Source organism: Taudactylus pleione, unplaced genomic scaffold, assembly GCF_031769625.1.
Source record: "Taudactylus pleione unplaced genomic scaffold, aTauple2 ptg000381l, whole genome shotgun sequence".
Classification (NCBI taxonomy): Eukaryota; Metazoa; Chordata; class Amphibia; order Anura; family Myobatrachidae; genus Taudactylus; species Taudactylus pleione.
In genome coordinates this window covers 11,382,730-11,405,779 of record NW_028284782.1, presented here as the reverse complement: position 1 = coordinate 11,405,779, position 23,050 = coordinate 11,382,730, and the positions used below count along the sequence as shown (strand labels likewise).

The 23,050-nt window shown below is 41.8% G+C and overlaps 1 protein-coding gene across 5 annotated transcripts in view; it reads left to right on the top strand.

Annotated features, from left to right (window-relative positions):
* The window catches only part of ARHGEF9 (Cdc42 guanine nucleotide exchange factor 9), a 500,659-nt gene that overhangs the window by 340,534 nt on the left and 137,075 nt on the right, over positions 1–23,050 (top strand). For all 5 annotated transcript variants that reach the window (XM_088445573.1, XM_088445574.1, XM_088445572.1 and 2 more), the window contains one exon: positions 6,663–6,842. In XM_088445573.1, the coding sequence (XP_088301699.1) occupies positions 6,663–6,842 (180 nt within the window). The remainder of the gene's footprint in view (positions 1–6,662; positions 6,843–23,050) is intronic.

The window sequence follows — 23,050 nt, the reverse complement described above, 5'->3', positions numbered from 1 at the left end:
TTCATTACATCGCATCACACCATCGCTGGGTACATACATCATATAGTGTGTACCCAGCTTAAGTATATACGATGTAGGACTAATGCATGCATATACATGTGTGTGTATATCTATGTACTGTGTGTCTATATTTATATATATATATATAGTACGGTGGGTAAAATTAAAATTGAACACATCAACTTTTTTCTCAGTAAATATATTTGTAATGGGGCTATTGTAATGACATTTTCACCAACTGTCAACAACAACCCATGCAATCCACACCTGCAAATAAATCAAACCTTAGATGTCCATAAATTAAGTTATGTAATAATGTTAAATGACACAGGGAAGAAGTATTGAACACATGAAGAAAGGGAGGGGCAAAAAGGCATGGAAAACCAAGACACCAGCTGAAATCTATCAGTAATTAGAAAGCAATCCTACCCCTTGTCAGTGCAAATTAATATAAGCTGGTTCAGTCCCAACTGATGGCCTATAAAAAGGTGTCACACAAGAAACATCTCTTGATGGGTAAAAGCAAAGAGTTCTCTCTAGACCTTCGCAACCTTATTGTTGCAAAACATACTGATGGCATTGGTTACAGAAGGATTTCTAAACTTCTGAATGTTCCAGTGAGCAGGACCCGCAGGCAGATGACAGATGATGATTGTTCAGTGTGTATGAGCAACCATCATCTGCAGATATATGTTGGGGCCATAATCCGGAAGTGAAAAGAACATAATTTCACCATAAACCGGCCCCGAATAGGTGCTCCTCGCAAGACTTTCTGAGGAGTGAAAAGAATTATCAGAAGAGTTGTCCAAGAGCCAAGGACCACTTGTGGAGAGCTTCAGAAAGGCCTGAAATTAGCAGGTACAATTGTTTAAAAAAATACAATAAGTAATGCACTCAACCGCCATGGCCTGTATGCACGCTTACCACGCAAGACTCCATTGTTGAAGAAATGTTGAAGCTCGTTTAAAGTTTGCTGCACAACATTTGGACAAGCCTGTGAAATACTGGGGGAATATAGTCTGCTCAGATGAGACCAAAATGTAACTCTTTGGATGCTGTAATACACACCATGTTTGGAAGAGAAATGGCACTGCACATCACCCCAAAAACACTATGCCAACAGTGAAGTTTGGAGATGGGAACATCATGGTGTGGGGCTGTTTTTCAGCATACGGTACTGGCATAGTTCATATGATTGAAGGAAGGATGAATGTTGATATGTTTTCAATACTTATTTTAGCCGTTGTGTGTGTGTATATATATATATATATACAAAGCCAGTTGGCGAAATCGCACACACTTAAAAAATTTACCATTTCAGGGTGCTGAAGGTAGTCACATAGGTAGATCATGTAGCAGATTCTTGCTTCCATTAAAGCAACATAGAGACTAGCACACCACCTTCGAATATATCCATTTCTTAAGTAGAGTAAAACATTAAAACAAAGCCATATCATCTTGCACAGCAAATAACGCATGTCACATATGTATTTATAGGCATAATACTCATCATAAGCCCCGTGACGCTAATACATCCATTAGTATTTGAGCCTGTCCCGATGGCCGTTTCTGCGGCGAAACACTCATGGTGCTCATGATGAACGTGGTTCGCCACCGAAACGGCCGTCAGGCCAGGGGCCAATACTAATAGATGTATTAACGTCACAGGGCTATGATGACATGCATTAATTGCTGTGCAAGACGATATGGCTCAGTTTTGATGTTGTACTCTACTTAAGAAAAGGATATATTCTAAAGTGGTGTGCTGGTTTCTTTGTTGCTTTATATATATATATATATATATATATATATATATATAATACATTTCTGTGAAATGCATCATTTGCAACATAAAAGATAACCTCTTTATTTATTGCCAGTTTTTGTTATATGAACCTGCATATTATGCTTTGCTTTGCAAAAAAACACTTCATCAGTCACCTCAGTCCTCTCCCTGGGGGAGTTTACAATCTATTTTCCCTGTTACACGAACACACAAACTAAAGCTGGGTACACACTGGCAGATATAACGGCCAATCAATTGATCGGACAATATATTGTGTGCCCGTTGGCCAGTGTGTACCAGTGATATGTCTGTTAACAACGTCGTTCACAGACATATTGCGTCGGCTGTGCTGCACTGCCAATGGCAGATGTAGATGTCAGCCGACCGCCCGTACACTTGCAGCAGAGGCCCTGGGGAGTGGGGCACAACGCAACCCCCTGGCCAGCGGGACCCGCAGGCAGATGACAGATGATGGTTGGTCAGTGTGTATGAACAACCATCATCTGCAGATATATGTGCAGATCACTTGATCTGCAGATATACTGTATCTTTTAGATGTGTACCCAGCTTAAGAATAATTTTGCCAGCAGACAATTAACTTATCAATTGTGGTGGGAACCAGGGCACATGAAGTAACCCCAAGGAAGTATGAGGATAACATGCAAAGTCCACAGAGATAGTGGCCTTGTTGGAACTGAAACCATGTGCAGTGAGGCAGCAAGTCTAACTACTGTCCAAGTCATATAAAACAGATGGAGAAAAGGAAAAACCATAACATGTTTAGGTCAAATATAGAGACCCAAATTGGAGAGAACATTGAGAAAGAAAATCCGAAGGACATAAACAGATGACCAAATTTTAACAACAATGAAAAGCTAATAAACATCAAAAGCAACATGTGACTACTGTATCTTTAAACAGAATTAAAACCTGTCCAATTAAATCTACAGCACATAAATCGTTAGGCCAGAAGCTATATTTTTTTACACCAGAACATTTAATTTTGTTCATTGTATCAAACAGTACATTGTACCTAATTTTATTAACAATAATGAGAGGATATTATTATTATTTTACATTTGTGATGATTGCATTGAGAATCTGCTTTCCTCAGAGGTTCAGTTTTCAACAATATAATTTCCAGATCCCTCAGCACAGGGGGCAAGTGGCAGCAGGTATTGGAGCCAGCTTATGGATAGTTGTCCTACTGCTATGTACTTGGCTTCCGTTAATTCTTACAGAAACGTTGTCAAACTGAAGCTGTTCTCGAAAGTCAGACATAATTAGTTAGGTCCATATATATTTGGGCACTGACACAATTGTTGTTATTTTAGCTGTTTACCAGAGCATTCAACTTACAGTTATATAATGAATATGGTTTTAGGGGCCTATTCACTATCACTAATGGGTCTGTTACACATGTGGTAACACCAGTTTCCATTCATTCATTATTATCAAGTTTTTGGAGTTTGCTTGCAAGAATCGACGTCATCTTCAGATAGTATTGTTTCTCAGAGCCCCGCTGCTTCCTATGGGTTTATAAAGAGGCATCCCTCCACCTCCTTCTAAGTGAGGGACCTACAGCCGTGCGCATGCATGACTAAAGTTACTGATCGCAGACCTGAGCAATGCTGAATTGCTCCGGTAATTAACCATCCATGGGCATGAATCGCGTCAAGTTGTATATTTAATAACCTGGCCCAGATGTTGAATAGTGTAAAGTGTAGACTATCAGCTTTAATATTAGTGTATTCATATCCAAACTGGAGAAAGGGTTTAGGAATTACAGCTTTTTAATATGAAACCCCTTGTTTTTAAGGGATCAGGTGTAATTGGACAATTGACTCAAAAGCTGTTTCATGTATAGGTGTGGTCTATTGTTTCATTACTTGATCAGTTATGCAGGCAGAAGGTCTGGAGTTGATTCCAAGTGCGATATTTGCATATGGAAGCTGTTGCTGTGAACCCTCAACATGATGTCAAAGGAGCTCTCAATGCAAGTGAAACAGGCCACCCTTAGGCTGCAGAAACACACTAGTGAGCTTAGTTACACAGAAAGGTCTGGACGTCCATGGAAGACAACATGGTAAAGAAATACCCCTTCACAACATCCAGTGATGTGAATAACCCTCCCCTGGAGGTAGGCATATCATTATCCATAAAGAGAAGTCTTCACAAAAGCAAATACAGAGGGTTCACCACAAGGTGCAAACCATTCAAAAACCTTAAGAATAGAAAGGTCAGATCAGACTTTGCCATAAAAAAGCCAGCCCAATTCTCGTACAGCATTCGTTGGGCAGAAGAAACTAAGATCAACCTGTACCAGAATGATGGGAAGAAAAACAGTATGGAGAAGGCTTGGAATAGTTCATGATCTGAAGCATATCACATCATCTGTAAAACACAGGGGAGGCAGCTTGATGGCATGGGCGAATGCGTGGTTTCCTCTGACACTGGGTCACTAGCGTTTATTGCTGATGTGACAGAAGCAGCCTGATGAATTCTGAAGTGGATAGAGATATACTGTCTGCTCAGATTCAGCCAAATTCAGCAAAGTTGTTTGGACGGCGCATCCAAGTACAGATGGTCAATGACCCAAAACATACTGCAAAAGCAACTTAGGAGTTTTTAAGGCAAAGAAGTGGAATATTCTGCAGTACCTGAGTCAGTCACCCGATTGAGCATACATTTAACTTGCTGAAGACTAAACCAAAGACAGAAAGACCCACAAACAAACAACAACTGAAGACAGCTGCTGTAAAGGCAAAGCATAACAAAGGCGGAAACCCAGCATCTGGTGATGTTCATGGGTTTCAGGCAGTCATTGTCTGCAAAGGATTCTTGAAAAAGTATTAAAAACTGACATTTTATTTATGATTGTTAATTTGTCCAATTACATTTGAGCCCCTGAAAATAGGGCACTGTATCCAAAAATGGTGGCAATTCCTAAACGTTTCGTACGATTTGTTTTGTTCAACCCTTCAATAAAAGCTGAAAGTCTGCACTTTAATTGCATCTCCATTGTTTAATTTCCAATTATCTATCTATCTTTGGGAGGAATCCCCATAAATTAGACTTATTTGTAGTGCTTGGGCTCTCAGGAACAGTGAAGCTAGCGTATTTAATCTGGAGTCAAGTAGTAAAGCTCTTGGGATTTGAACCGGATTCAAGCTGCAAGCTCCACTGGCCCGTCCTTGTATTACAGATTAAGGGAGGCTGTGGAGGGCTGTGACATTATCAAGTGCTGCCTTCTGTCCCAGAGATAGTTAGCTCTGCTCGGCTGCACTGCCTTGACTGTATGTCTTCTCTTTTCCTGCTGTGTTGCAGAATGAAGTGATGGGGAGCTGACACCAAACTGCTCTGTGCAGGGAATGTAAACAGATAAACACAGAGAGAACTTCTATCTGCTGAATGCCCATCTCTGTCCTTTTCTAGCCATGACAATTTCTATGCAGCATCTTTATGACGAGGGAATGATCAGTGTTCCAAGGCCACTACGGCACATCTATTTAGCCCCATATAGGTCATTTATCCTTCACATAGCTTACATCATATTAGCTCTCAAAGCAATTAAAGTTACTAATAGAAATTACTAATCTTTGTTAAGTAAACAAGGAACAGAGATTTGTATGATTTTTTTTTTTTGCAAAACCATGAAGCTATTTTTAACAACAAATACATCTGCATCTTTCTTGATTTCCAAGTAAATATATTTTGTTTCACAGTATGCCATCAGTTTGATAACTAGTACCGGTGTCTAACATCTTATTCATATATAGGTGGGATAAAGATTGAGGGGCCATTGCGGAGCTTAATGCAAGTCACCTGCAATTGCTTCAGCATTGTGAGAACATGATTCTGCAGAGGTGTTGTTGCCCCATCCATACGCTTGGTTTCTTAGTTGTCAATATTGTCATTGCTCATTTGCACCAGCCCTATCATTGCTGGATGATCTGGAACATGTGACCTGCTGTACGGTCTGGAAACCAGCCTGACGCTGCCTAGTGATCCCTCTGTGGCCCTCCTGAATGCCCCTGTCCTGTCTGCTAGTATTCATCAGGACAAATTGGTAGTGCATATTTGCAATGCGCCAAATTCTTTAATAGCTAAACATTGGAAAAACTAGGCTGCACCCTTGCTTACAGCTCGTCAGGTCTGTATATATTTTGTAAATCGAGAAAGGAATTGGTGGAAAGGAAGCAGGAGTATTGATGGGTACAAACAGCTCTGCACAGCCTGTAATTCTGTCAACATACGCTCCCTGAACTTTGCCTATGTGCAAACACCTTGTTACTACCCAGTTTTGGATATGACTGCAACAGCCAGAGTGTACATGTTATACAGCGTAACCAATGTCGCCTTCTCTCTGTCACAAATATATTATATTGCCAATATTTAATAGTACATGCTTTTGTCATTGTAAATTCACTTCTGGTGCAGTGAGTTGTAAAACCTTTGAAGTTGCACTGTATACACAACTGTATTAGTTACACTGTTCCCCTGCTCACTGGACATTTTTAACAATCAGTTTATTTAGCAATAATTTTGTCAATATTATCATATTATAACTGTGCCATCTCATGTATACAGTTTCCTTACACTATGGTGTATTTCTGCTACATGGGCACCTATTGTTCATGTAAGCTGGTGGTAGAGTTCCTCCTTTTCAGGTATGTTCTGATTGGGATTCTAGCAGTGTCTATTAGGTTAGACCGGACATTGCTGCTGCAATCACTTTTCTCCTGGCTCTTGTCTTGTGTTGTGTATTCTGTAATATGTCTCCATTGTTGTGTACTAAAAGCTGATCACCTTGTATAAACAGAGCAGCTCAAGTGACTGAGCATAAGTAACACTAGATACCTCACTTGTTTTGCAGCTGATCAGCGGTGGATCTATTGTAAGTGCTGAGGCAGCATGGGATCACGTCACCATGGCCAACCGGGAGTTGGCGTTTAAAGCCGGAGACGTCATCAAGGTCCTGGATGCTTCCAACAAGGACTGGTGGTGGGGTCAGATCGATGACGAGGAAGGATGGTTTCCAGCCAGCTTTGTGAGGGTGAGTAATCTCACAAACTGTTATTACCCCAATTGTGTTCAACACGTAGGGAATTGTAATGCTCATAATGATAATAGATATATCAACACGTATATCAGCCTGCATAACATATCAGCTCCTCCAGAATGAAACACGTTAAAGATATTGTCATCCTTTAATAGCCTCAAAGCGAACAGCTGCCTGCCTTTATCCCAGGAGCACAATATTATATATAGCTTCAAAACTCTATGACGTGTGTACCTGCATAGATACAGTGCTCCTTTATTGTACCACCGCCTTAGAACACTGGCCAAAACTGGGAACACTGGGAATTCCATTGTAAAGCAGGTGAGGAATCAAAACATTCTAAAGCACTTTGTCAGTATGCACAGCGATGAGGATGTCAGTAAGTGAGTGTGGTGGTGGTGTTATAGAGAGCGATGTATGAGGATGCAAAAACATGACTTTAAATAAGACTAAGGGGTATATTTACTAAAGTGTGAGCTTTTAGAAGTGGAGATGTTGCCCATAGCAACCAATAGGATTCTACGTAACATTTATCTAGCACCTTATAGAAGATAATAGCTAGAATCTGATTGGTTGCTATGGGTAACATCTCCACTTCTAAAAACCTGCACTTTAGTAAATATAAACCAGTACTACTGTATATCTGACATAAGTAACACTGATTACCTTATATATACATCTTCCTCTGTATGATAATTTATTGCTCTGACGTCTCTGACATACCTGTGCGCTGGGGGATTTCTCCTGTATGTAGGAACAGTACAGATGGTGCTGGAAGTTGTACAGCAGCTCTCTCACATCTCTGTGTCTCCACTTTCTGTGGCAGCAGTGACCTGGTTAAGCTTCTGTGTTGCCAAATCCCAAAAGAATAGGCTTCTATTTTTGGAAAACTCTAAGGATTTAACCAAGGATTTCCATATTTATTTTTGTTTCCCTGTCGAGATATCACGTCAGCAGCTTAGGCATCATAAGTAAGCGGTCACATCTCAGCACTGTTTGAATTGCAAATTAGTAGGAGCCACAAACATGAGTTGAACTCTGGTGCACAGGGCCCACAATTAACCCAGTCCACTATATATTATGTATTACTCACATTTTATAGTCTAATCACAATATATATATATATATATATATATATATATATTTAGCTAATTGAGTTGGTACCGCTATTAATGGTTTTGTTGTTTGTGGTGCAGACATACGCAATGTGTATTTTAGATAGATAGATAGATAAAGATAGATAGTCCGTCTGAATATCCAAGGACCATGCACTGAGCCAGAGGTATAAATAGCTTTTGGATTAAAAATATTTTACTGTTTTTACAATATATATTCCTCAGAATACAAATATTCTTGCTATGTGTCTATAAGGGAAGCACAGTATATATAATTTGCTATCCGGTTGTTGGATCGATGAAACAGAGATCGACAATACAAAAGTTATATTCTAAATGGTAGATTGCTATAATGTATAGATACGCTAGGGAGAGCTATCACATCAATGCTCGTTAATAATAATTAACAAGAACTAAGTGCCTTTATTTACATTTTTAATACTGTTCCAAATTTTTTTTTCATGGGAGACGCAATGAAAAAATGTATAATTTACAGATTGAAATGCCAGCTAGTGAACAGATACCTACCCTTGGAAGTCAAGCTAGACAGAAATAATTTGGTGAACCTCTACCCTTAACCCAATTTAGCTATAATAAAACCAGTACATTTATGTGCTGATTTATTCCCTCAGTCCTTCGCCCGGCTGGGTTTAATAGAGTTTCCTTGCTGCATAGATGGTTAAAGATGCTGCTTAATAAAACTACACACTAAAATAAAAGGAGATTCAGGCGTCCTTTTCATAATGTTATTCCCACTTCTCATTTCTTGATATATTATGTTCTAAAAATAACCAGCGGTTTCTTACTCCCCAAAGCAGGGTTCAATTCCCCCGTGGGGGGATTTGAGTCCTGTGAAATCTAGCACTCACTGTGAAAAGACAGCTGGCTCTTTGCTGGTACATAGACATAGTAATTAGCAAAAAGAAAGAAAAAGTGCTCATTATTTTTGAAGCGATGACTGAGAACCCAATAAGAAAGGTTAATGCTTGGAGAAGAACTATGTGATCCCGCCTCGTCTTCCTAAGCACAGAGAGCACTGATTCCCTTTGACACCCATGAGTGTTTCTGATCAAACTTTACAACAAAGAAAAACATAAATGCAATATGTCTCACAATACAACATGCCTATATAATTCCCCGGCTTGAAAGAAATAAAAATGGGTGTACAAAAAGTGCTGTAACCAAGCAGACATGTTTCAGTTTACATTTAGAGTATTGCAATTTCCATGGGCATGATTAAGGGATTCGGCTGCCCTTGGTTATAATACTCAAAGTCCCCCCCACCAATAACTAATAGACCCAAAAAGCACATGCTGCACCCTGTAGGATGGTTCATAGAAAGGAGTCCTTTCCAGCCCCATAAGTACGTGCCAATCTCCTGTCATCTCCCAATTCGTCACTGCATCAGCTGGCACCACTTGTTGCAGGTAATATCTCACCAGGGATGCCCCCAAAACCCATGACTGTTTGGTTACAGCCTGATCAGTCTATTATTATTTTTGAATTACTATTAACATTTATTTTTATAGCGCCAGCATATTCTGTTGCACTTTACAATTGGGAACACTTTAAGAATACAAGAGAATCTGCGTTCAGCAGTTCACTGCTGAACGCAGATTCCCGATGGTCGGGTATCTGCCCGGGCGCCGGACCCGTACTGCGCATATGCAGTACGGGTTCTGCATGTTCACACGCACAGCGACAGCAGACTGTCAACGATTGACAGTCTGCTGCCATTTGGGGGCGGCGACGGAGGATGTTTACATGCTACTGCATGTACTATGTATGAGTTGTAGAATATCTAGTTTTTCTTGCTTATACATATAGAGTCAAGATTTCTGGGAAATTACTTTGGATTTGTGTTGTTTTCGTTTTTAGGGAAATTGATCAGTTGTTCAGCCAGTCCTCATCTTGTCTACTGTATACGAAATTTCAATTTACAGGGGACCTTCTTTGTATACATGTGTTTGGTTCTCGTTTATTATGTCAGTAGTTTTTTTTTATAGATTGTCCATCCAGCTGGTGCACCCACTGTTAGGGACCTCGCAAGTGTCCCTGACTGTGGGTGCAACTCTGCTGTAGTCAGAGCGCTGAAGTTTGAATACCTTGTTCACTTTAGTGCCACCTTCGATTGTACTTACTCAAAAGGGGCTACCGATCACCTACCACTATAACACAACTGAGCAGGCTCAGCAACCTGATTCCAACTCAGTTAATTGGTCGCCCCCTGCTTCTGCAAAGAACACAGTTGTAGCGTGACCTCTATCCCAATTGCGCAGGCTCGGTGTCACAGACGACCACACAGTCCCCTTAGACGCCGCCTGCTTCCAGCAATTATTAATAGATAAAGCATAGTCCTAGTGGTCTAATAATCTCTTCAAAGATAGGGTTTTGGAGCATATATGAAATAAATGAATAAAGAATACTTTATTTACAAAAGAAGTACAATGCTTAGTTAAAAAGAATAGATAGACAAGGTACGTTGTAGCCACCAGCGCCCCTGAACTGCTGCTCAGTCCACACTCTAGGTCAACAATCCTTTAAAGTACATATACATAACATGAGTGGTCCACAAGCGCTTGTGGGCCACTCATTTTATGTATATGTAGTTAAAAAGAATGTTACAAAGAAAAATGGTTACAAAGTTACATACATGTATAGCAATTTACAAACAAAATAGACTGGGGAACAGATAAGACGTAGAAATCTTTTCGGAAGGAACAGTAAGGAATGCAGGTTAAACTTCAACACAACATTGATCCCTCAGTTTGAAACCAGCACAAAGGGTGCTCATACCTTTATGAGCTTTCGTTCCCCCTCTTTTGATGGCACCACCAAATATTTGTTAACTGTCTGACCAGCTAATTATATCTGTGACCCTCCCAGGCTGGTTAAGTCCATTTCAACTTAAAACCAAATAATTCTTCATAACTTCCCCTGCGGAAGAATTACCTAAAATAATTAACCAGCTAATTCAGTAGTGGATATGTATTTTTTTTTTAATGCCATTTGTAGCTACATTATTGTTATCCTTCATTCATATCTTACATACTTATAGATGATAGAGGATCTTTTTTTCAATAGACAAGCTCTCTATTTTTCAAATTTTTTTATTTTGCTGGCGCTTAACATTATAGGGGTTACCTCCGGTGATAACCTCTCTGACGAAATTCTGCAAATTGTTCCTTATGGTTTTGTATGGAGATGCCCACATATATCTGTACCGTTACACCTCTGAGGATGGCTTTAATAGACAGAAAAGCTGAGAAATAATTATTAAAATTATTATTGCAATCATTATCCCATAAATCTCTAAAATGAATGGCACTACTGACACAAAAATAAATGTTATTTTTTGAGGGGTTAGATATAGCATTTATATTGTAAATACCTTATATTAAAATATCAAAGCTTTATTTAAAAAGACAAAATACAAACTTTTACTTTCTATTTTCGTTAAAATAGTGGAATTAGTAGGTCAAGCTGGTTTTCCAATGTCATGCATGATCCGAGCCATGCTGTCTTCTCAGTGACTTTTGATATGTTTCACCAATGTAGCTGAGTATTTCCTTGACAATAAAAAAAATGCTAAATCACATTAGTATTTTTTTATCGGCCTGCTATAAGACCATACTTTTGGCCACAATAGTCATTATGATGATAAATGTATATTTATGAAGCAGTGATAACCTCACACTCTGGCTTTTTTGCCGGAGAAAGGGTTATCATCGTTTCCTCCTATTTAAGGAGAAATATCGCTCTATTTTCCCAGTGTAACAGAATCACCATAGCCTGCTTTGGGGACTGTGATCTCCAGAGTCGTAACTAGATTTTTTGGTGCCCTGTGCCAGAAAGAGCATTGGCGCCCCCTCATTTTTCAAAGGAACATAATGCACCCAAAAAAGGATCATGGCTTTATGGGGAAGGGCCAGGGAAGAGATAGGAGAGTCCAGGAGATGCTGGGGATGAAATAAGAGGAAGCTACAAGCAAGAATGATAATAAACAGAAATTTGACAGGCCCAAACAGCGCCCCCTCACCTGTGGTGCCCTGTGCGATGGCACCGGCCGCAGTACCCTAGCTACCGCCCTCGTGGTCTCTGTCCAATTTATCAAGTGGTGGAAAGCTTTGCTTTCTCTGCTAGGTAGTGCCATCTTGAGATGGCATCACCTAGTACTCTTCATGGTAAACCTGCAAAGTAACACTGCCTGGATGGCATTCAGCAGTGTAAACCTTTGCTGCTACTGTTAGCAGCAAAAGTGGTAGTGATAGGGGAGCTGTCAGGGCAGTTGAGCAATGTTGAACTTTTCTGGTAGATTTGGGTGTATGGCATGTTAGATAGTTTATTTGTCCTGGGCCATTGGGTTATTAATGAATAGATCCTGGAATCCTATACACCTTTGGCATTGTTTAAATTGTATTTCCTTTCATATATAGGGGCATATCCAATTAGCCGCAAAAACCTGTGTTCGGCAAAAAGTGTTCACAGGTGCGAATTTTCGCACAAAAATGCGTACGGTGCAATCCTATTGCCGAAGTTTTCGCATGTGCAAAAACTCCATAGATAAAAAGCTGTATTCACCATCTCAGAGCAGGTGAGAAAATTAACAAAATCCCTATTTTTGATAACAAATGTGGGGACTCGTTTCAGAAACCCTTGGACACCCATCCCCCCCCCCTTCCCAATTTGGCCAATAATGACATGACATTTTTGGGGTGAAAAAATGTAAAGTGTAGAAAATTTTAAGTAGTGGGTCTGGTATTTTGGGGCTGTATGGATGGGCCATGTGTTTTAAACATTGCACGTGGCTGTACCAGGTGTATATTTAAAACAATTTAAAAGTGTACTTTTAGAACACAAAAATATACTTGCACCCATTAGGACCACGAATACACTTCTAAATTGATTTTCTATGTCAGTTAACCTTTTTATGGGATACAGACAGAATTCTCCAAGTCTGGCTGTACTTTTTTGCTGGTTTCTCCACTAACAGTTTTCGAGTAGGGATGTGCAGGCTCGGATAGGTTCGAGTTTGCACGCCGAGTTCGGATTGTTCCCTCCAAAAAACGGGACTCAGAAAGAGGCAAAACGTCATCTTGCATGGACAAACATCATCATTCCTGGAATGTTTGTCCATGCAAGATGACGTTTTGCCTCTTTCTGAGTCCCGTTTTTTGGAGGGAAAAATCTGAACTCGGCGTGCAAACTCGAACCTATCCGAGCCTGCACATCCCTATTTTCGAGCAAACGCATTTTTGCGTCTTTTGTAATAGGATAGTGCGAAATACGGGAGCGCACATAGACAAAAGACGCAAAAATATTGCACCAAAAAACGCAAATTGTACGAAAACCTCTCCGATGTTAAGTTTTCGTGGCTAATTGGATATGGCCCCTAAAATCGGGATCAGTATGATTTACCGCCGGCCCGGCTGGGGTGAAAATCCTGAAGCTACAAAAGGTAAGTATCGCTAACCTTTTTTTACCCCTTACCCTAACCCTTCTTTAGGGGTGCCTAACCCTAACCTCCCCCCCCAAGTGCCTAACCCTAACCCCCCTCTAAGTGCCTAATCCTAACCCCCCCTTCCCTGCTGCCTTAACTTGTCTCCCGGGGGGGGTGCCTAACCCTAACCTCCCCCCCGGGGGTGCCTAACCCCCCCTTCCCCTAGCCTAACCTTAAGTACCTCCCCCGTGAGCCCCTAATCTAACCCCCCCCCTCCCTCCACGCGGCTGTCTGTGCCCAGTTTACCTTTGATCGGTAAGCCGGGTGTCGGACTCCCGGTGTAGGTGTAATGACAGGCGTCGGGTTTTTGACGCCTGCCATTAGTACCTTGCCAGGATTAGACAGCCAGGAAGCCGGCGGTCGGGATTTTGTCTGTCGGCTTCCCGACTGCTTCACCTAAAGTCTATGGGGTCTATTTTTGAAGCCTTAAACAATGCAGAAATGGCTTTTCCTTATGGTTTAGTCAATTTTAAGTGTCTGGATTATTTTACAAATGCCTAATGCAGCGATGTCAGATATATCTGTATTATACAAACTAATTCAAAAGACCACAGTCTCCATAACTATACTTAGATACTGTGGTCTGGGCCAACTTGTCAAGCTCAGCTTTTCAGAGCTTGGCCCATATAGCCTATACCATCTTCAGATGGTGCTAGCAGCTCATCCTATAGGCTGCAGTTTCTCCAGAGAGGGATCTTCCAATCCTTCTCCGGCAGCCTAGATTGTGTATATAAGTGGCCTGATGGACCACGCATATACAAACGCACATGCATGTACACTGTGTAAGCCGGATCAAAAAAGAAAGTAAAGTAATAGCAACAGCTATTACTTTATTATACAGTCTTCGTAGGAACAGACTCTTATTAGAGCTATTGTCGTGACAGTAGGTGGTTGATATATTGATGTGCAATATGTAACAATTATAGGTATTATACAATCAGTGTCTTCTAGGGCAGGAAGGGCCCACCTGGGAAAGCAGTGATAGGGGCCAAAGCTTAAGGTGTGGCCAGCCCCCATAGGGGGTTGGCCAGCCACAACAGTGGGATTTGGACCTCCATTAAAGAACACATGCAAGGAACAGGGCCCCTTTATAAAAGAAGAGCAGGGCCGTAGCTAGGGTAGTGCGGCCGGTGCCATTGCACAGGGGACCACAGGTCAGGGGGCACTGTTTGGGCCTGTCATATTTCTGTTTATTATCATTCTCACTTGTAGCTTAATCTTATTTCATCTCCAGCATCTCCTGGCCTCTCCTATCTCTTCCCTGGCCCTTCCCCACGAGGCCATTCCCCTTTTTTGGGTGCATTATGTCCCTTTGAAAATGAGGGGGGCGCCAATGCTCTTTCTGGCAAAGGGCACCAAAAAGTCTAGTTACGGCTCTATAAAAGAGGGGTGTGTCAAGAACACCCACTTAGATTGTCAGGAGGGCTAATTTTGGTGTAGTTTCCCTAGAAGCAAACCAGGCACCCATATTCATCCATGATTCTGCTCCACCCCTAGAGGAGTGGTGGGGCCCTAAGGCAGTGGAGCCCACTGGGGATTTCCCCTGTACCCCTGTGGGCCAGTCCAACCCTATATACAATTCAAGGCTAAAATGCAAAGGGGCTTAAACAGACCCCTAAATCCTTCCCCTTCCTCAGTTCTGTCACTCAACTCTTTAAAAGCAAAAGAAAAACAAGCAAGCATTTTAACGGAAAGGTTTTATATGAACATGTAACTTTAATTTCAGTGTTTAACACTACAATAAAGGTACTAAGTATGTACCCTCATACACTGTGGCCCGGGCAACTCACCTGCACAGAGCATTTTTTCTCGCTCAAGATGTGCGTCTTGCTCGCATTAATTAAACAACTGGAAGGGACAAAACTACTTAGCTATATTGCGCTGATCAGTTTGATGTACGACATATCTACATCTGTGTGTAAATGAGCCTGAATCTGTATACGAAGTGCTACAATGCAGTAGCCACGGCTTTTTCCATGTTCAAAACTAATTCCTGTTCACAGTTCACTGTATCTGCAATGCGAATAAGATGCAAAATGTAACGAAAAATACGGTACGCTACACCTCTCGGAGTTGCTCAGAAATACCCGGATGTGTTGTGCCATATGGCGTGTAGACGCTAGGTGTATGAGGACACATCTGTATTTACTATTTTAAACTACTACAATGTCTATTAAATCTATCTTATCCATCTTACGTGCATTGTATATAACTGGTAGCAGAGAAAAAAAAATACATAAACCTATTGCTAGAAATATGTATTAAATCATAAAACATTACAGCAGTGCAGCTTGTTTTTAAATACTTGAAAGTCACAAATGAAATTGTACACTTTAAAACAAAAAAGTGACTGGGATATTGTTTGAAGGGGGATTTCTATTTAAATTGAGCTTGACGTTCATTGACCTTGTGGTTTGGCATTGCAGTACTGGGCTATTGTGTACAGTGAGTGGGGTTGGCAGGAATGTGCACCCAGGTCTGGTCTGGGCTGTGTGTAAAGAAAAGGATCAATTGTTCCCTCCTTGAGCTGAGTCTACTAAATATTCAGGATGCCCCATTAAGCGCATCCCATCCAACTGGAGTGTTGAATTATTAGTAGAAGATACAGCAGTACTTGTAAAGCAGGACAGAATGAAAGAAACAGCTCATTATGTTGGGCGAAGAATATGGTTTTGTGAAATTACATCTGTTATGTACTCAATTGCTTTAAAGGGACACCAGTTTTTTTGGGGGGAAAGCTGCCACTTACTTTTTGTGTGCAAGAGTCCTGTCAAATGTGCAGTACTGCATTAATATCTGACAAATATACAGTATACTGTAACATCTGACCATATATACAGTAACATCTGACCATGCATACGGTAACATCTGACCAGCATACAGTAACATCTGACCATGCATACAGACAGTAACATCTGACCATATATACAGTAACATCTGACCAGCATACAGTAACATCTGACAAATATACAGTATACAGTAACATCTGACCAGCATACAGTAACATCTGACCATGCATACAGACAGTAACATCTGACCATATATACAGTAACATCCGACCATACATACAGTAACATCTGACAAATATACAGTATACTGTAACATCTGACCATATATACAGTAACATCTGACCATGCATACGGTAACATCTGACCAGCATACAGTAACATCTGACCATGCATACAGACAGTAACATCTGACCATATATACAGTAACATCCGACCATACATACAGTAACATCTGACAAATATACAGTATACTGTAACATCTGACCATATATACAGTAACATCTGACCATGCATACGGTAACATCTGACCAGCATACAGTAACATCTGACCATGCATACAGACAGTAACATCTGACCATATATACAGTAACATCCGACCATACATACAGTAACATCTGACAAATATACAGTATACAGTAACATCTGACCAGCATACAGTAACCTTTGACCATACATACAGTAACATCTGACCATGCATACAGTAACATCTGACAAATACAGTATACAGTAACATCTGACCATATATACAGTAACATCTGACCATGCATACGGTAACATCTGACCAGCATACAGTAACATCTGACCATATATACAGTAACATCTTACTATGCAAACAGTAACATCTGACAGTATACAGTGTACAGTGTACAGTAACATCTAACAATATATACAGTAACATCTGACCATGCATACAGTAACATCTGACCAGCATACAGTAACATCTGAGAAAGCATACAGTAACATCTGACCATGCATACAGTAACATCTAACAATATATACAGTAATATCTGACCATGCATACAGTAACATCTGACCATATATGCAGTAACATCTGACCATACATACAGTAACAACTGCCAATATACAGTATACAGTAACATCTGACAATATACAGTACCATCTACCCATGCATACAGTAACATCTGACAATATATATAGTAACATCTGACCATACATACAGTAACATCTGATTATATATACAGTAACATCTGACCATACATACAGTAACATCTGACCATATATACAGTAATATCTGACCATGCATACAGTAACATCTGACCATATATTCAGTAACATCTGACAATATACAGTATACAGTAACATCTGACAATATATACAGTAACATCTGAACATGCATACAGTAACATCTGACAATTTATATAGTAACATCTGACCATGCGTACAGTAATATCTGACCGTGCGTACAGTAACATCTGACCATACATACAGTAACATCTGACCATGCATACAGTAACATCTGACCATATATGCAGTAACATCTGACAATGCATACAGTAATATCTGACCGTGCATACAGTAACATCTTACAATATATACAGTAACATCTGACCATGCGTACAGTAACATCTGACCATGCATACAGTAACATCTGACAATATATACAGTAACATCTGACCATGCATACAGTAACATCTGTCAATATATACAGTAACATCTGACCATGCATACAGTAACATCTGCCATGCATACAGTAATATCCGACCATACATACAGTAACATCTGACAATATATACAGTAACATCTGACCATGCATACAGTAACATCTGACAATATTTACAGTAAAATCTGACCATGCATACAGTAACATCTGACAATATACAGTAACATCTGACAATATATACAGTAACAACTGACCATGCATACAGTAACATCTGACCATGCGTACAGTAACATCATACATACAGTAACATCTGATCATGCATAAGGTAACATTTGAGCATGCATACAGTAACATCTGAGAATGCATACAGTAACATGTGAAAATGCATACAGTAACATCTGACCATGCGTACAGTAACATCTGACCATGTATACAGTAACATCTTACAATATATACAGTAACATCTGACCATGCATACAGCAACATCTGACAATATATACAGTAACATCTGACCATACATACAGTAACATCTGCCATGCATACAGTAACATCCGACCATACATACAGTAACATCTGAGAAAGCATACAGTAACATCTTACCATGCATACAGTAACATCTGACCATATATACAGTAACATCTGCCATGCATACAGTAACATCCCACCATACATACAGTAACATCTGAGAAAGCATACAGTAACATCTGACCATGCATACAGTAACATCTGCCATGCATACAGTAACATCCGACCATACATACAGTAACATCTGCCACGCATACAGTAACATCCGACCATACATGCAGTAACATCTGAGAAAGCATACAGTAACATCTGACCATGCATACAGTAACATCTGACCATACATACAGTAACATCTGCCATGCATACAGTAACATCCAACCATACGTACAGTAACATCTGAGAAAGCATACAGTAACATCTGACCATGCATACAGTAACATCTGACCATACATACAGTAACATCTGCCATGCATACAATAACATCCGACCATACGTACAGTAACATCTGCCATGCATACAGTAACATCCGACCATACATACATACAGTAACATCTGAGAAAGCATACAGTAACATCTGACCATGCATAGTGGTTAAAAAGTAAATATTTAGCCTGACCAGTATGACTAAAGAATAAATACTGTGAGGCCAAATCATAATTGCACTTAAGTCAGGCGCAATTATACTCCCATTGCTTGATCTGAGCTAAATGTGGATATTCATCCGTATGGTGAGTTGTACGCACCTCTGCGATCATACAACCCATATCTATTTGATTGGTTTTATAGCCGTCATCATTATCAGTGAACACTTCACCAGAATTATACCTGGTGCAAGATATCTGTCTAAAAAAACGGATCTCTAAGTTCTGTATAGCTCACAATTACCACTACATCAGTTAACTTACAATGGGGCAGATGTATTAACCGCCAAAGTGGCATCAGGGCACGTTATGTGCGCTGATACCACTTCTCCCCCATGTATGATTGGGGAGCTGGGCGGTAAATGTAATTATCGGGGCCCCTGTCATTATCGGCGCTGCTATATACAAGATAGCAGCGTCGATTTGCTGGGCTATGTATGAACGGTCAGTTCGCCTGACCGTTCCGCCAGCTGCAGCTATCAATATCGACAGCCGCCATTAACCTATCCTGCACTTTCCCTGCTGTGGCGGCTGCTAACTCCGGGGCTGCACGCAGGATATTGCGATGCTTGCGAGATCTTGCGCATGCTCAGTGGAGCCATCCGGGAGTGAGACACAGCGCATCAGCACTAGGCTGTGTGCTCAGCCGTGAATCACTCCCTCACTCTGGCAGATGAAATGTTCATACATCTCAGTGTTAGTGCTTTTTGCTTCGCCTCGGTAAAGAGGCTAAGCAGGCTCATTACAGCGGCACAATAAGTGCCGCTATAATCTGCCCCATTGTATCATTGCCATCCAGTTACATCCCTTCAGCTGTGAGTTAAGACGAGATGTGACTGACTTGAGTACGACTCTGAGTCGCTGGTAGATATGTACACTTGTCTACAGAGCAGGGGCTGTACAAAAACATGCAAGATCCATCAACTTTGCTTCAGCCCCCAAAAATGTCCCTAAAAATGCCTATATCTCATTTTAATACTCTTGCTCTGGAAAATGAAATATTGTACTTGCAGTCCTTTGTAATACATAGCACACCTATTCCATACTTTATAGCTTTGTGCCATCTCGGCTCATTGTTTCACAGCAGCATTGATTACTGCTAGCATTCAATGCAGGAGAAGCAACCATGGTACTATAATCAGTAATGCCACAATTTGTCATAACATTCTATGTCACAAGTATGTTTTTTTTAATGTTAAAAAATACTGATAATGTGATGGTATTTGTTCACCTGGTGCTGGGGCAAGTGCAGGATAAACACAGGGGAGTGTCACCTTTGCATGTCACTTAGGGTTACCACCTTTTTACTTTGATGTAAAAAAAAAACCTGTGAGAAAAACCGCATAGGGGTTACAACTATTTTGTTTGTCAGAGCCCCATCATGCATCTTATGTGCCATTAGTGCCCCACAAGACCTTATGTGTTCCATCAGACTCCTTCACATACCTCTTAATGTGCCATATGCCCCATTATATGCCATTAGAAATTCCATATTGCCCCTTATATGCCATCTGCTCCATATGCCCCTTTATGGCCATCAGTGCCCTCATATGCCCCTTTATATTCAGAGCTCTTTGTTGCGATTTAATTTTAAACCAGCCACAGCACGGACAGCAATAATACATAATATCCAGGGCCAGATTAAGCCTTCGGGGGGCCCAAGTTGCTTAAGACAGGGGAGCCCTCCCCCTCTAGTCAGCACTGCCCCCTGACTGTGCCCACTATGTGTGTGCCTCCTCCTCCTGCACCTCCATGAGGCTGTAGCTGAGGTCCTATCTGCACTCCTGTAGCAGGGACAGATTCCAGAGCTTCGTCTCGGCAGCACGGGGAACGAATCTATTTCCAGCAGAATCCACCAACAGGCTCTGTACTTGGTGTGTGGCCAGCGGGGTGTTTGTGCATCTAAGCGGAGGTGGTATAGTGCAGTGCGGCAACCCTTGGGGCTGTAGCAGGGTCCGGGGAGCCCAGCGTGCGTCCGTACATATTTTGACACCGAAGGAGAGAGATACACGTGGCAGTAGAGCATTTCGGAGGAGAGGCCTCCACAAAGAGCTGCAGGGTGGCGATGATGTTAGACAAAGATCTTCATATACACATTATTCGATGTTGTGGATTACTAGCCATGTGGAAGATTGACTGATATACTGTTTGATTATTTATGTTCATGTGTATTTTCATTCTGAAATTTGGAGTCCTTCTCTCTTCTTTATGCTACCAGTGTCTGCTGCTCTAAAGGGATTTCTACTTCAGGGTCCATAGGGGGTCCACAGGGTTGACCTTGGGGTATAGGTTGGGAACCAAATCCGGGCACCACGCAGTTAAAGCTTTTAGCTCCCAGGATGCACTTGGGTCCACTCTCCCTATAACCCCACCCCCAGCCAGAGGCACCTCAGTTTAAGTTGGTGCCCGGCCGGAGTCGGGTCACCGTTTAGTGCAGTGGGGAGCTGATTAACAGCCCCTAAGCTATATATTTTTTTCTAAATACAGAGTTTTTTATTTTTACTTTGGACTTTCAGAGCGGCAGCGTCGGACTGTCCATAGGACGTCTAAGCTGCCGCTCCGTCACCCCGCCGGCGCTGAGACGCCAGTACAGATCTGGGGATCTCAGCGGGACCCCAGAGTCTGTACTAGCCGGACTCTGCGGGCGCCCAGGACTGCTGCCGGATCTACGGGGAGCAGGTAAGGTCGCGGATCACCGCTTGCGGTGATCCGCGCATTTAATATGCAGTCCTGTGCCTCCGGTCTCCGGGGACAGACCGGAGGCGCCGGCAGTGGCGGCGGGCCCCCCATACCCCGTGTGTCCACTAGACCACCAGGGACTTACTGATCGGCGCTGGGAGCCGGCGTCCCGGGAGGTTAATAGCCGGCCAGGGGAGGAAGCTTTCCCTGTTACAGCGGCTCCTCCCCTCAGCTCAGCGCGCCTTTCAGTATGTATAGTCTGGCGTCGCTGAGCTGCTTCCTCCGTGGGCCACGCTTCTTCTGAGGTCTCCAGCGGCCATTTTCTTGTGGTGCAGCAGCAGAGCTCCGGAGATGGCAGTGAGTCCAGTCCCCCTGCGTACCTCACCATCAGGTCAGTGTACACAGCGCTGTAGCCTTCCCAGACACTGAATCTGGGTAAGTTGAATACAGTGTAATAGTGCAGTATATTATATGACATGTTTATGTATATATGTATATATCTGCATGGTATGTGACTTATGCTAGTGCTGACTGTCTGTATTTAATTCTCTCAGCTGTCAGTGTATATCTATCCCTTTTCTTTATCTGCCCTAATACAGCTGTACTTAGGGTGGTTCTGAGATCTCACATTTATATACTCGTTGATATTTGTGAGGTTTGTCACATACTGTTGCGTGCTGCACGTTGCCACATTTTCGTTGGAACTGTGTGTTGCATACGCTGAAAATGGGTCCCTGCGGCTAATTTTAGTCAGTCAGGACCAGTATAGCACTGCTTGATATTTCCGCCAAGATTGGTCAGATATGTTTGACCAGGAGATAGAGCGTTATACGGCACCCATTTTTGCTATCCTGCAAGTCATGTGCTGCAGGTGTTAGTGCAGAGGATTTGTTTCATAAAGGGTTCTGTGTGTGGCGTCATCTGGTGCTGGCTCCTTTCACGACCCCCTTGGGCGGTTTGTTTTCTCGGGATCCTCTCAATTGCGGATCGCCGGGTGGGCCCCATTGTTGTACCTCACCTGGGGGTTACTTCACCATACTGCCCTTTTCATCTCAGGGTATCTCGCAGTTTCTTGCACTCTTCCCCTGTGACACAGACTACTGCTCCCTGCAGGGGGTTTTCGCAGTATATGAATTCCCCCTGGTGCCACCATAGTCTGTCATTCCCCTTGCAGGGATTCCCACGGCCACCCTGGGTGGATGTTGTTTTCTACGAAACGCAAAGTGGCGTGGTTGACGCCCTGTGGTTACTTCCCAGTTGGCTCTGCGTGAACTGGATACTGTTTTGGGCTCTTTCCCTCTTACACGGGGGGAAGTCTATTTCAAGTATTAT